At 38.6% G+C, this 13,509-nt stretch overlaps 2 protein-coding genes across 2 annotated transcripts in view; one reads left to right on the top strand and one right to left on the bottom strand.

Annotated features, from left to right (window-relative positions):
• The window catches only part of LOC129745242 (glycoprotein-N-acetylgalactosamine 3-beta-galactosyltransferase 1-like), a 43,440-nt gene extending 37,103 nt beyond the window's left edge, over nt 1-6,337 (bottom strand). Inside the window, exon 1 of the mRNA XM_055738187.1 lies at nt 5,951-6,337. The gene's annotated coding sequence lies outside the window, so the exon portion shown is untranslated. The remainder of the gene's footprint in view (nt 1-5,950) is intronic.
• A 592-nt stretch (nt 6,338-6,929) lies between these two features.
• Nucleotides 6,930-11,601, top strand: LOC129745241 (SWI/SNF-related matrix-associated actin-dependent regulator of chromatin subfamily A containing DEAD/H box 1 homolog). Its single transcript, XM_055738186.1, has 8 exons — nt 6,930-7,307; nt 8,147-9,672; nt 9,742-9,879; nt 9,945-10,102; nt 10,176-10,323; nt 10,391-10,705; nt 10,770-10,953; nt 11,015-11,601. Exons 1-8 carry the CDS (start codon nt 7,241-7,243, stop codon nt 11,146-11,148), a joined length of 2,670 nt encoding a protein of 889 aa, XP_055594161.1. The 5' UTR covers nt 6,930-7,240; the 3' UTR covers nt 11,149-11,601.
• Nucleotides 11,602-13,509: the final 1,908 nt, after the last annotated feature.

Here is a 13,509-nt window from a genome sequence, read left to right as displayed (position 1 = left end):
GATGATGATTGGCTATATAATTGAGCTGTTTTTAATTTAAAAAAAAAATTTAAGTTTTTTAAACGTCCCGCTCTTTTCGGCTGTGTCCCGCTTTTTTGTGAAATGTCCCGCTTTTTTCTGAAAGTGTCTGGCAAGCCTAACATAAACAGCTTTAACTGAAAGTTGCATGGCTAGATGATTTCCAGTCCATTTAAGAAAACGTGATCTCCGTAGCAAACCAATGCAAAAAAATCGACATTACAAGATTATTTATTGTATTGAAATTATTTAACATTTTAAACTGGAGGAGTACAAATCAATATAAAATACAAAACATGCACTGAAAAAAATATCATGATATTCTAAAAATGTTTGATTTTCTTTAAAGTCGCGAATGTCATAAAGATGGTAAAAGGCTATAATCGAAACCAGAAATAAATAAAATAATTTACAAAACAATTACATAGTCACACAAACCAAAGAAACCATTATGATCTTTCTATTGATACTGACATAGTGCATATTCCCTTCATATCTTCTTAATTAAGTTTTGAAGCTCTTGAGCGTGAGAAATTGATTTTGCTACTGTTTGTGACCTACAAAATCAGTGCAGTTGTGCAGCGGATTATTAATTCAAATCCTGCACAGTGTCGTAGGTAATTTTTCAACATTTTCCGGATAACATTTTATGGAACCATGTTTAATTAGATTGAGTGGAACGAGCCTGTCAGGTAAATGACAATTTCGTGCATCATATTTCTTGCAAACAAGCACATTATCTACAGCCTGGATCCATTGCAACCTCCTAGAGTACGGAACCACCGCGTCTTATCAGCATTTTTAATAATAACTCCATAAATTCAATTGTTCTACCATTAATTGCAGCGGAAAATAATAAGTGGTTTGGTAAGCTACCATTCTAATCAGTTTCAGTAATTTGTTTCCAAATTGCAAAAACAAGTTTTTTTTTAGTTTTTCAGCACGATTCGTACATATTATATTGAGTTCGAGCTTAGATTTGAGCTTGCTATTAGCTGCGGCCCCTCCTAGCCAATAGCATAATGGTTGCACTTCGTGATGGTTCGAGATAATGAGATAATCAACATTGCACCATTGTCTGAACCAACTGACAGATTGCTGGGAACAAGCAATACAATCTCTCTGTACAATTTTGAGGATCTCTTCCTTTCAAATGAACCAATAACGAAGCCGGCCAAGTCCGTGTAGTCGATAGAGGACGGGAATCTTGAATTGTTTTGCGCAGACCGGCTGTGCGCCCTCCACAAATCTCACGTTGATTTTTCGGGGAAAAGGAAATGTGGCAATGGAGATCACCTTGGTAAGTAATGTGGCCAAGTAAAACTTATGCTCCTTAGCTCCTAAATATTATTCAGTGAAACTCCTATCATGTTCTCTGGTGCAATCAATACCTACACAAGTTTTAAATCAAATTTTCTATCTGGTTTGCCTATTTTTTTTTTTTTTTTTTTTTTTATGGCGTTTAAATAGCTCGGGGAGCTGACGCTGGAAATGAAAATTAGAATAGTTTGGAGAAGAAAATTTAAAGTTTAGAGAAGGCAGCGTAGAATAGTAAGCGATCTTGAGACGTTGGTTAAACCATCAAGCACTTCATTATATCCATGGAATATGGATAAAATGCAGTTCAAGATAATAAACCAACCCCTCCCGATACCAGTTGGAGGAAGGACATGGGCGGGTTCGAGACTGGCCTCTACATACTCCCCACGCATCTAACTACATTTAATTTTTGTGTTATTAAAGGAATCATTTTAACTTATCTTATATGTTTTTCCTTCCTTCATCGTCGTCTGTTGAACGTCTGCTTCGTGTCTCCGCCCCAATTCCACTGGTATGTGTGATGGGTTTCGTGATAGTTGTCTCGGGGTCCAGTCATCATATGACTCCGAATCGTATGCGCAGGGGTATATGAAAATAAAAGAAAGAGAAAAGGAGAGGAAAGAGAAATATAAAGGAAGGAATTAGTTCTTGCATGAAGTAATTGAAGTGTTATTTGCTGTTTTTCCCTAATTTTTTGTCTTTCATTTTCTAAATTTTGAAATTTTTGTTTTTCTTTTTAGAGTTTTTCCATTTCATTGCTAATCATACTCGCTAACTTTCAGCTACTCAGTTCAGAGTGGCGGTTACTCAGTTGTCGCCAAAACCGCACCTACTCAGTTCTGACTAAACGGCCTTTACTCAGAACTGACTAACAGCCCTTTTCACGACAACTGAGTCATGGTTACTCAGAATGCGCGAATAATTCTGAAGCGGTTTTTGGCCGCTTTTTTCATGCTAGAATAACGAAAACTTGTATTATTATTCAGACAAATGATGGATTTGTTGGTTGATGAATAATAAAAGTCCAAATATTACACCTTTATTTAAAAAAAAAATCCACAAACTTTTTGATTTTTTTTTGGCCCGTCGGGTTCCGTCTCCCGGGCCGGGACCGAACAAGATGACAAATCTATTTGAACCATCATTACTTCGTCGCAGAATTCTGTAATATAAATAAAACCGTATCAACATCTAGAAATTACCTTTAAAATCAATATATTCACCATGTAAAATTTCAAGTTTTTGCTGCACAAAACCAACCAAGTCTGACCACTTCGCACAAACTGATCAACATTTACTCAGTTGTCGCCGTCAAGCACTCGAGTTCTCTGAGTGCCGAATTTTCTGACATCTGAGTAATTTTTCCGCTGATATCTGAGTTCATTAAGATCAGCCGTCGGCTGCTTCATACATGTGGCGACGTCTGAGTAAAAGGTAGGCGGGCTCTGAGTATTTCAAATTTAGAGAGTACTATTTTACCAAAATATGGATGTGAGAGTTTGTTTTGCTTTTTGGAGCAAGCCTATTTCAAACTAATAAAAATTCTAGCTCAAATTAATAGTAGAAGTAAGCTACCTTATTCCTATCACAACATCACAAAATCATGAAAATTTACCAGAATATGGATATAAGAGCACATCTTACCGTACCCTACCTACCTCACATAGTTGAATGTTAAAATCCATCATAATTTACAAAAAATCTACATAGGGGTTCTATTAAAATATACCGCATGCCTATTGTAAAATGCCCGAAATCAGTAATTAGGACTACCTACTCATTGTTATTCTTCAAAACCGTACATTCTAATATATACTTCCATAGATGAATTTCAAACTAAACCGAAAAACGTAAAGATTTGCTAAAAATGAATAATTAAATAAAAAGCAAAAAAACGTCTTACCAAATGAAATATAACATTTTCCAACAACAGCATTCCCATCCAATGAGCCTCTAGTTCTTGTAAAATGCTTGATTTAAGAATAAGCCAACGAAATTCATAAACCGCAAATACACACTTACTAGAGCATTGGGGAGGCGAATACCATAACCTTTACCTAACATCGTAATACTTTTCACACGTTTTCTCTATTTTTAATTCTACAAGACTAAACCATCTAACTACCTAACCAAACGAATTATGCCCTATTGAAAGTATCAACTTTTATTATGGTAAATTGTGATACTTTCACTACCAAATGTTGCGATTGTTCTGCGGAAGGGAGGGCAAGTGTTTCAACTCCCATTCATCTTATCAACATGGATCATGAAAAAAAAAATAGACATCTTTGAACCTACTGCTGAATTTAAACTAAATAAAGATGTCCAGCTCCTCTTCTAATTTAGGCCATATTATGACACCATGTTTAACAAGATTGTGTGTAACGACACTGTCAGGAAAATGATGGGTTGATCCATCATTTTCACAAACATACACACCGCAGCCGTTAACCCATTGCAACTTAGGGTACGGAAATTTTCTATCTGGTTTGCCTATTCTATCAATAACATTGATTTGAGTTCTTTTAAACTCGTTGTAAAAATTACTATGTATTTGTCCTGCGAATCAATGAAAAAATAATACTTTCAATTTCATAGAAATTCATCTGTGATAGAATTACATACTTATACAAATGACTGTTATTTCTCCTTGTTTAAACTTTGAGAGATTGTGCTGATGAAGTTTGCTTCATTTAGAATTGGAACAAACTTTTGCTCATAAGGCTATGATCATTTAGTATCCGGACACTTTATTTCGGTGATAGCTACGTTACTAGAACTCGGATATGCAAAACTTTTAGTAGCGTTGTGTTGGTTATGAAAAGAACTATCTTGACTATTTTTGATTGATTTTTAAGTTAACATGTGTTTGAGATATTTACGATGCAAAAAGACATGATAAGAATAATTTTGCACAAATTTGCTCCTTTTACGCATTTTGCGCCTCGAAAATTCTTCATTGTTGACTTGAAAGCTCATAAACTGTTGATTTTTTCTGATTTTTTTTTTTCGGACCAAATAATTAAGAAGTATAAGGAGCCACTCTAGGATCCCCACGAAGTTCAAACCAACCATAGGAGTGCAACCCTTGATCCTAAATATGGTTAAAAGTTTATGGTTATTGGGGATAACTGAATGCAGACTCTTTAAATAGTGCAAAAATCCATTTCGGACCGGCAAAAAGTGTTGGCTGACTAGAAGACACCAAGTAAATAACTAAATATGATCAGTTCCAAAGATCGCAATCTGTGCATCCGGTTTTTACGCAATATGACAGATGTGTTCTGATTGAAAAAAAAAAAATGTTAAAACCGGATTTAAGAGATCAAATTCTTCGAGATGTCTACTCATGAAAAGGTTCCAACCAGATTCCAATTGCCTTTTCCAGGTGAGTTTGTGTAAAATATCATGATTTTGCAAAGGTTTTGCTCCGGTAAAAAATATAAATCAATACATGATTGAAAAAAGTGTGCAAAGATAAAAAGAGATTTTATGAAAAAGTTAGAGTATTTCTTGAAATCCTTGATAAATATATATTATATTTTTACATTAAATGTCATAATAACACCTTCATTTCCTCCATAGAAAGTTTTTCGATCAAATGAAATACACACGTTTGTAACTGCCCGGATTCTAAATGATCATAGCCTTATTGTGGCGCTCCTGGTGGACGGATTCGGAAGTTCTTGGTGTCCACGTGTCGGAAATTTTGTCAGCTTCATGTACGTGTTTTCGACATTCCGCAAATCGACCGTACTTTGTAAACAATCAACATAGAAGGCGAAAGAAGAGAAAAAGTTGAACACAGTTTTAGATTTGGATTTATTTAAGGCATCAGTTAGTGAATTCATGATATAGCATTCTTAGTGAGCAAGTAGGTAATTGTTCTTTTAAAGGAATGTAACGTTATGTTACAATGTTATTCAGATAAGTTATTTGTAAAATCCATTGTGCTCTGCATCTAGGCTAACTAAACAGTTGAAGAAATTTCGTATGGCGCGTTTTCAAACGGTATAAGGAAACAATACTGTCGTAACCGGCCATTTCGCACCTTGAACCCGTGAATATCCTTTTCGTGGTCAACTAAGTAGGCCATTATTTAGCCGAATGGAAATGGCCGGTTACGACAAATACGACGATTCGTATTTACCATCGAGTATAGAGTGCTAATAGATTTTAAAAGAAAGTTAAGTTTGATTAGTTAGTTTTTTACAGGTTTTGTTGCAACAATTATCTGAAAGAAGTGATGATTACAGAGCATTAAAAATCATAAAATCAAATTTGTATTAGTTCAATTGAAATTTCTCCCAAATAACTTATTGTACAGATTGACAGAAGCTCAGAACTTAAATCACTAGTTGCAGTATAAAGGGGTCGATTTTTTTTTTTTGAATGCCTGGCTGGAATGAATCCAATTTCTCTCAACAAAATAGTATAGCTGCCTAAACTTATTTTAAAATTAAATAAACATTACATACATTGATATCGACAACGGACTGCATGCTTATTAATTAGCAAAACAAAAAAAAAAACATCATTGTACAACGTCTTCGGACGGGATTTTAAGAGATAATAACTACTCCGTCTTCAAGATGTTTCAATCAACACTTACCCGTTTCCATGCCCCTAATAATTAACATGAGGAGTAACCATACTTCAAAGGCCAACGGAACGCAGACATCACTAGCGATGACCTACCGAAAGCTCCAGGATTGCTCGGCGTATTTCACCGGAAGTCGGAATGGCGTTTGTTGTTTTTTCTTCTTTCACTGACCGCTCGATATTACGTATTCACGGAATTCACTTCGCGACACTTCCTCCGGCGCATTGATGTATAGTTGGTACTGGAACCGACCAACTCTCTAATTTACTAACGAGTATTAGGGATTTCGTCTAACAATAGCCCGAATTAACTAATTCCGATTTTCTCCAGATGGAGGGCTGCGTATTTTAGAACACAACTGCAGCCATCATCGACTAGAATCAGAACGCAGAATGAAAATCACCGACAATCATCGAATCGCCACTCACACTGAAAAATGAAACTAGTCCAGTTCTGGTAGTTGTGCAATGGAGGATAAAGAAAACTCAAATTTGTGTTTTGCTGTGTGAGATCCTCAGTGCGGAACGAAATTAAAAAATCAATGAGAGGAAAATAATTAATACTTAAATGAATACAAAACGTCTAAATGGTCTTATACTTTACTAATTATTACAAAACTTTGACATCTTCATCAATTTTTGTTGTGTTTCATTCTGAAGGTAGCAAAGTTTTAAAATATGACAAACCCTTTTTTTCTTATAGTTTAAATTTTACAGTAAGGTGGCATTAAATTGCTATTTTCAAAATTTTAAAAAAGAGTGGATGGTTTTTGGTCAGAGAGAATTTCCACTTGATGGAATAGCAAATAAATTTCATTCATGTACGTCGTGAAGCTGAACTGACTCATAATTGAGTAGAATTGGTTGAAAATTCGTCTGCGGCGTGTTCGTCATTGAAATTCGATCAGCCGTTCCGAATCCGGTCGAAAATTCCGAACGTCAATCGCGTTTTTGCCTTCTCTTTTTTTGTCTCCGTTTGCCCTCTGCTTCGTTTTGCTTTGAACGACCGCTTTCTCGTGGATCTGTTCGCGGTTTTCGGAAACAAAAGCTCCATGTTGCGAAATTTGCTCCAAATTTGTTATGTTTGATGTTATTTAACTGTTTTAAAATCGGTTCCGCGAGTGATTCGAACATTTGAAAATCGTGCATCGCAAAGAATTGCCCGGAGAAAGAAATTCCGCCTTCGATAATTGTGAATTTTCCCAGAATTGCTTCTGCTGCTGTTGGACGGCGTCGTTCGTGAAAGTGATTCTTCAATTACAAGTTTTTACGTGAAACTTTGCTTCACTAGCTCGCAAAAATGTCTCTGCGCCAGTTCCGGAAGCCAACGCATAGTGGCGTCAACGGATCACTACCGGAAGGAACAGGTATTTTAGGAATAACCAATGTTTTTCCGTCAAAATTTATTGGCGAAAGATATCCTTGTACATTCAAGGACGAATACAACAATTTTTGGCAGGATTGGTTCAATTTTTTTAAAATAAGTTTCAATTCGCAAAATCTCAGACGTAGAAAGCAATTAGGAATCTAATTTTGATTTAAAACAAAAAATAATTTTTAGTCTGTGTATAACCTACTTTTTTGTATGAATTTTGAGGTTTTTTTTTTTTCAAAATTCTGGCTTGTTTTGGTTTATTTCATTTTGTGGTATTCATTCGTAATCCGACCAGCTTTTTGTTGAGACTTTAATTTGAGGTTATGTACTGGAATCATGAGAAACGTAACACCGTGGGGCTAATTTTGAGAATAGTGATATAAATTAAAAATGGTATAATAAATAAATAAATAAAATAAATAATGACTAACTTGATAGGAAATACATCCCAGAAAATAAAAAATCACTTCGATTTTTCATGACAAAACATAAAATTTTCCCATACAAACCTAAAATTGTAGATTAACTCATGTAAACGTTACTTTAAAATTCTGCAAAAAACATGGACAAGTTTTGAACCAAAATGGAGCTTTAAAGATCTCCGCTGCCATTCCAAGCAAGACTGTCCCATGTAAAAAAAACGTGGGCATCAAATTTATTGTAGTTCATTTCAACCGATAAACCATGGAGTTTTACTGAATACTTTTTTTACCAAAATACGGAAACATTACGCAAAAATCTTAAGAACAGCAACTGTTCAAAGAACCATGTGAATTAGCAGCTGAACGCCAACTGCCTATAATAATTCAGAGCAAATTTCATATTTTCCAGATGGTGTCAAACTCACGCTAGCAACGGGTCGCAGTCGCATTCAAGTTATGGATGACAGTGAAAGCGAACCGGAATCGCCCAATATTTCGGCCAACAAACTGCTAGTTGCACCTATTCCTATTCCGGCGGTTGGGGCCATTTCGTCGTCTCGGTCCTCCCCGACTCCCCCAGCTGACACCAATGCGACGTCCAATAGTTCAACGAATAGCAACCCGGCACCAGCTCCGGTTTTAACGGTCAAACAGAAAGAGCTTTGTCTGCAGCGTGTGCGGGCAGAGCGTCCCGACGTTGACACCATGACTGTTCAGGACGTTCTGGTGAAGAATGGCTGGGACGTAGAAAAATCTTTGGAGACCCTTAAAGATAGCTGCTACACTGGAACGAATAAAAGACGGTTCATCCCATCGCCGGCATCGGCACCCACAGTCCAACAAACTATTATCCAGAAAGCAGCTGAACTGAACAATTTGGCGCAACGTCCGACTAAGAAGCGTCGCCTACAGCCCATCAATGATGGCAGTGACAGTGACGACGATGATCGACCCCAAGAGCGCGTTTTTGACAGCGACGACGATAGCGATGAGGGCACCAACTATGGAATGTCGCGCGATCGGAAAGAAGTTTTTGAATTTTTGAACAAATCTACGGTAAATGAACTGTCGGCAGTTAAAACATTGTCCACAAAGAAAATCGACCTTCTTACAGAATTAAGACCGTTTGACGGTTGGGATGATATGGTGGACAAATTGAAATCTCATAAATCTCTGCAGACCGATATTTTAAATTACGCCCAGGAATACCTTAATCGTCGGAACAATCTTGTAACGATAATGAACAAATGCCGAAAAATGGTACAAAAGCTTGAATCTGCCATTGCTGCTGGCGGAGGATTGGTCGATCAACCTTCCAACATTCCAGACGGTTTCAAATTGGCCGAATATCAGATGGTCGGATTGAACTGGCTGTCGGTCATGCATAGGAACGATATGAATGGAATATTGGCAGATGAGATGGGTCTGGGCAAAACCATTCAGGTGATTGCTTTCCTAGCTTGGCTAAAAGAAAACGATCTGATCGAGCATCCGGAACTGATCGTGGTTCCATCCTCTACCCTGGACAATTGGGATAATGAGCTTAAAAAATGGTGCCCCGATTTGATAGTAATGAAATACTACGGCAGTCAGGAGGAGCGCCGTGCGATCCGGATAGATTGGGCCAAAAACGGAATTGACGATGTGGATGTGGTTCTTACAACTTATCACATGATGGGCGCCTCTGGAGAAGAGAAAAAGATGTGGCGTGTTACACCGTTCCAGTATGTTATCTTCGACGAGGCTCACATGTTGAAGAATATGACCACCCAGAGGTACGAAAATTTGCTAAGAATCCGTGCCGAACGCCGAATCCTTCTGACCGGAACTCCTCTTCAAAACAATCTTCTGGAATTGATGTCGCTGTTGTGTTTTGTAATGCCGAAACTTTTCGGTGGCAAGGTGGAAGACGTCAAGGCACTGTTCAAAGCGAATGTAAGTTTAAATATTTTTTTAATACGAAATTGTTGCAACTATGTAATAAAAATTGTTTACACTTTTCAGAAAACCAAAGAAGGAGAGGATCAAGGTTCGTTCGAAAAGAAACAAATTGAGAGAGCAAAACAGATTATGAAACCTTTCATTCTGCGGCGTCTTAAGCGAGATGTTTTGAGTTTCTTGCCACCCAAAACGGAAGAAATTGTATGTTAAGTCGTAAATTTCAAACGTTATTGGAAAACCAATACTACATTATCTTTATTTTATAGATAAAAGTACCAATGCTGGACTCGCAGAGGGAAAAATATATGTCGATGGTTCAGGATTATTCCAACGCAACCGGAGTGTTCAAATCCGGCAGCGAAATCAGTGGAATGTCGGTTATGATGGACATGCGAAAGTTGGCCAACCATCCTCTACTTCTAAGGTAGTATTTTTTAATTGTTTTTGCTTGCTGAATAAAATACATCATATTTTGTTAAAATTTGTTTGATTCACAGGTACTATTTCTCGGATGCGGACGTTCGCAAAATGGCTCGCAAGCTCGCTGGAGATTCCGATTACAAGTGTACCAATCCGGATGATATTTTTTTGGATATTGCCTATTTATCAGACTTCAAGTTATATCAGCTGAAGGAAAAATACACGGTTCGTTTAACTTAACATCCCTTTCATCAGTTCAATCTTTCAAATATTTTTCTCATTATACTTTTAGAGTTTGTATGATCTTCATCTACCGGATCAATTGATTTTGGCATCCGGCAAGTTTCGGCAGCTAGACGAGCTGCTGCCTAAGCTCAAGAGTGAAGGCCACCGGGTGCTTATTTTCAGCCAGTTTGTCATGATCCTAGACATAATGGAAAAGTACCTGTCAATTCGGAAACACGAATACCTGAGATTGGACGGTCAAACGGTGGTGACTGATCGACAGGAAATGATTGATCTCTATACCAACGACAAGAACATCTTCGTGTTTCTGCTCTCCACTAGGGCTGGTGGATTGGGTATTAATCTCACTGCTGCTGACACCGTTAGTATTTGTTTGCTTAGGCTAGGAATATTAGAAATTCTTCATATATGTCACTCGCTTCCAGGTTATTATACATGATATCGACTTCAATCCGTACAACGACAAACAAGCTGAGGATCGGAGCCATCGAATGGGTCAAACGAAGCCTGTTACAATCTACAAACTGGTTTCAGAAGGGTCGATAGAAGAAGGTATGCTGGCGATAGCTCAAGACAAGCTGAAACTGGAGAAAGACGTCACGGAAGAAGGTAAGCGTAAGATGTTGTCTACAACTATGCGCATTTTCACAAAATATTTTCTAAATAACAGGTGTCGACAAAAAGGAAGAACACAAATGCATGGTGCGATTATTAACGTTGGCACTTGGCATGGACGAAAACAAGGCTGAGACAATTCTGGCTAATGAATCACCTAAAAAAGCTAAAGAAGAAGACGAATTTTAATTTTCCACTTTTGTAATTCCCTTTTAATTTTAACAATTAGGTACTACTTAATGCGTTTCCGTGATTAAGGCACATTCTTGCTGTATGCATTTTATTGTAATATGCAAAATTTCGACAAAATATTTATGCGAAACCTGAACGCGCTCTGCAGCAGTGTTACCTGTATTAGGCTAGATGTGCCCGTTTAGTAACTTATTTTCTAAATTTTCTGTTCTGTTGACAGAAGGAGATTAGTGCTTAATCATCTCAAGTCTTCTCTTTATACACCGATCCATTTTTTCAGAACCATTATCTCTTCCCTGCACGTACGGGCAAAGATCATTGTCGAGGCGTATTCCTATTATCCGTAGGCTGTAAAAGTATCACGAACAAAATATTTAAATAAAAAAAACAATAATTGTACCAATAAACGTAAGCGATCAGGCATCTGATTATTATATTACTAAAAATGGATTCAGGTAGCATTTTCTGCCTTCGAAAATAAATCCTGTTAACCTTCATTTATCAATTTAGGAGTCCGGCACGACGATCGGCCTAGGGCCGACATAAAAGTGTGCGTTTTTAGCGGATAAAATACGACGCTATGAGCTTCTGGGCCGGATTCTCTTCAATGCCCGTCTTGATACCAGTCAAGCGTCTTTCTACAATTCAAGTTATCAGTTGGCTGGCCACCAAGCGCGGACGATATTCATCAGGCAGTAATTCACAAATACTGACAACCGAGAGATAATTTCAAAAATGGTTCTGTGGAATTTGATTCTTAATTAATTTTAAGTTTTCATGTTCATCACCATTCGGCTGGCAAATTGTGTGGATATTGTGCAACACGAGGCCCCGTAGTGGTCATATCACCTCTTAATCTTATTCACAACTCCTATCTCAACAACAACCGAGCGTTTGTTCTCCAGATCAGGGGCTGCTCAAAGAGCGTCTGTCTCGCAGCGAGTGGCCGGATTTATGAAATGCGGCTCCCGCCAGCTAAGTCCAAGATGGCAGCCCCATCGAGGGATAGGAACCTTAGGCTAACAACCTACTGCTCCCGATTTATTAAATTGTTACGGAATCAGAAAGAAATTACCGAACTGGAACTTTGGCGACATAGACACGAATTCTAACTTGGAACGTTTTAACCCCTGCCCAACACGGCAAGCTGGCTCAACTTGCTAGAGAAGTTAGCCGCCTCAAGCTTGAAACTCTGAGACTAAGCGAAGTCCGTTGGCCTAACACTGGAGAACACAAGACACAGTCCGGGCAAGTACTGCTTTACTGTGGCATACGAGGAGAACACGCTACTCGGGAACAAAGAGTTGGGGTCCTATTAAGCCAGCAGGCCCATGCGGCCTCATAAAATGGGAACCGATAAACGAAAGAATAATCGGAGCCAGATTCAGAGCACGGGTTAGAAACCTTACAATGGTCCAGTGTTATGCGCCAACTGACGTTGCCGATTTGCAGGAGAAAGAGCAGTTTTACAGTCAACTGAATAGCTTGGTTGAGAAAATTCCAAAGGGTAACATTCAAATCCATTTGGGCGACTTCAACGCAAAGATTGTTTCCGACAATCAGGACCTTGAGCGCATCATAGGGCGCCATGGCCTAGGATAGATGAGCGAAAACGGAGAGCTGTTTGTAGAATTTTGTGGCAACAACAACATGGTGATCGGTGGATTGTAGGTTTCTGAGGGTTGGATGCCTTCTTTCGACGAAGCATCGGACCGTGAAGGCCCTAGAAGAAATTCGAAGGCCAAGCCACACAGACAGGCAGAACCTTGCTACCGATGGGGGAACCATACATACATACAACAACATGGTGATCGGCGGATTGCTCTTTCCCCATCGACCAGCATATAAGGTCACTTGGGTATCAAGAGATGGCCGAACAGAAAATCAAAGAACCACATCTGCATCAGCCGAAAATGGAGAAGGAGTCTTCTTGATGTCCGCAACAAACGTAGTTCAGTCAGACATTTCATCTGACTAAGAGTTGCGCATGTTCAACGGCGCGCGTCGATACGACGTTTGCCGGTTAGAAAATCCAGAGGTGAAAATGGCATACGTTGAACAGCTTGAATCTCGAGGAGCTGCCGACAGACGGAACAGTCGGAGAACAGTGGTGTGGAATCAAGAATACCTTAACCACGACGAGCCATGGTACTCTCGGTAAAGTTTGTGGAAGAAGGAGTGAATGGATGTCGGATGAAACTTGGAGGATGGTCGATGATCGGAGAAAGGCGAAAGTCGGAATTGAGCAAGCTTGTACAAGCTCAGCCAAAGAAGCCGCTCGCTCACAACATGCGGAGCTGGAAATGGCAGATAAACGAGACAAGAGAGCTTGGACAAACTCCCTAGCCGAAGAGGGAG

The sequence above is a fragment of the Uranotaenia lowii genome, chromosome 2, assembly GCF_029784155.1.
Source record: "Uranotaenia lowii strain MFRU-FL chromosome 2, ASM2978415v1, whole genome shotgun sequence".
NCBI lineage: Eukaryota > Metazoa > Arthropoda > Insecta > Diptera > Culicidae > Uranotaenia > Uranotaenia lowii.
The sequence above is the reverse complement of the archived record's forward strand: the minus strand, read 5'-3'. Positions and strand labels throughout refer to the sequence as shown.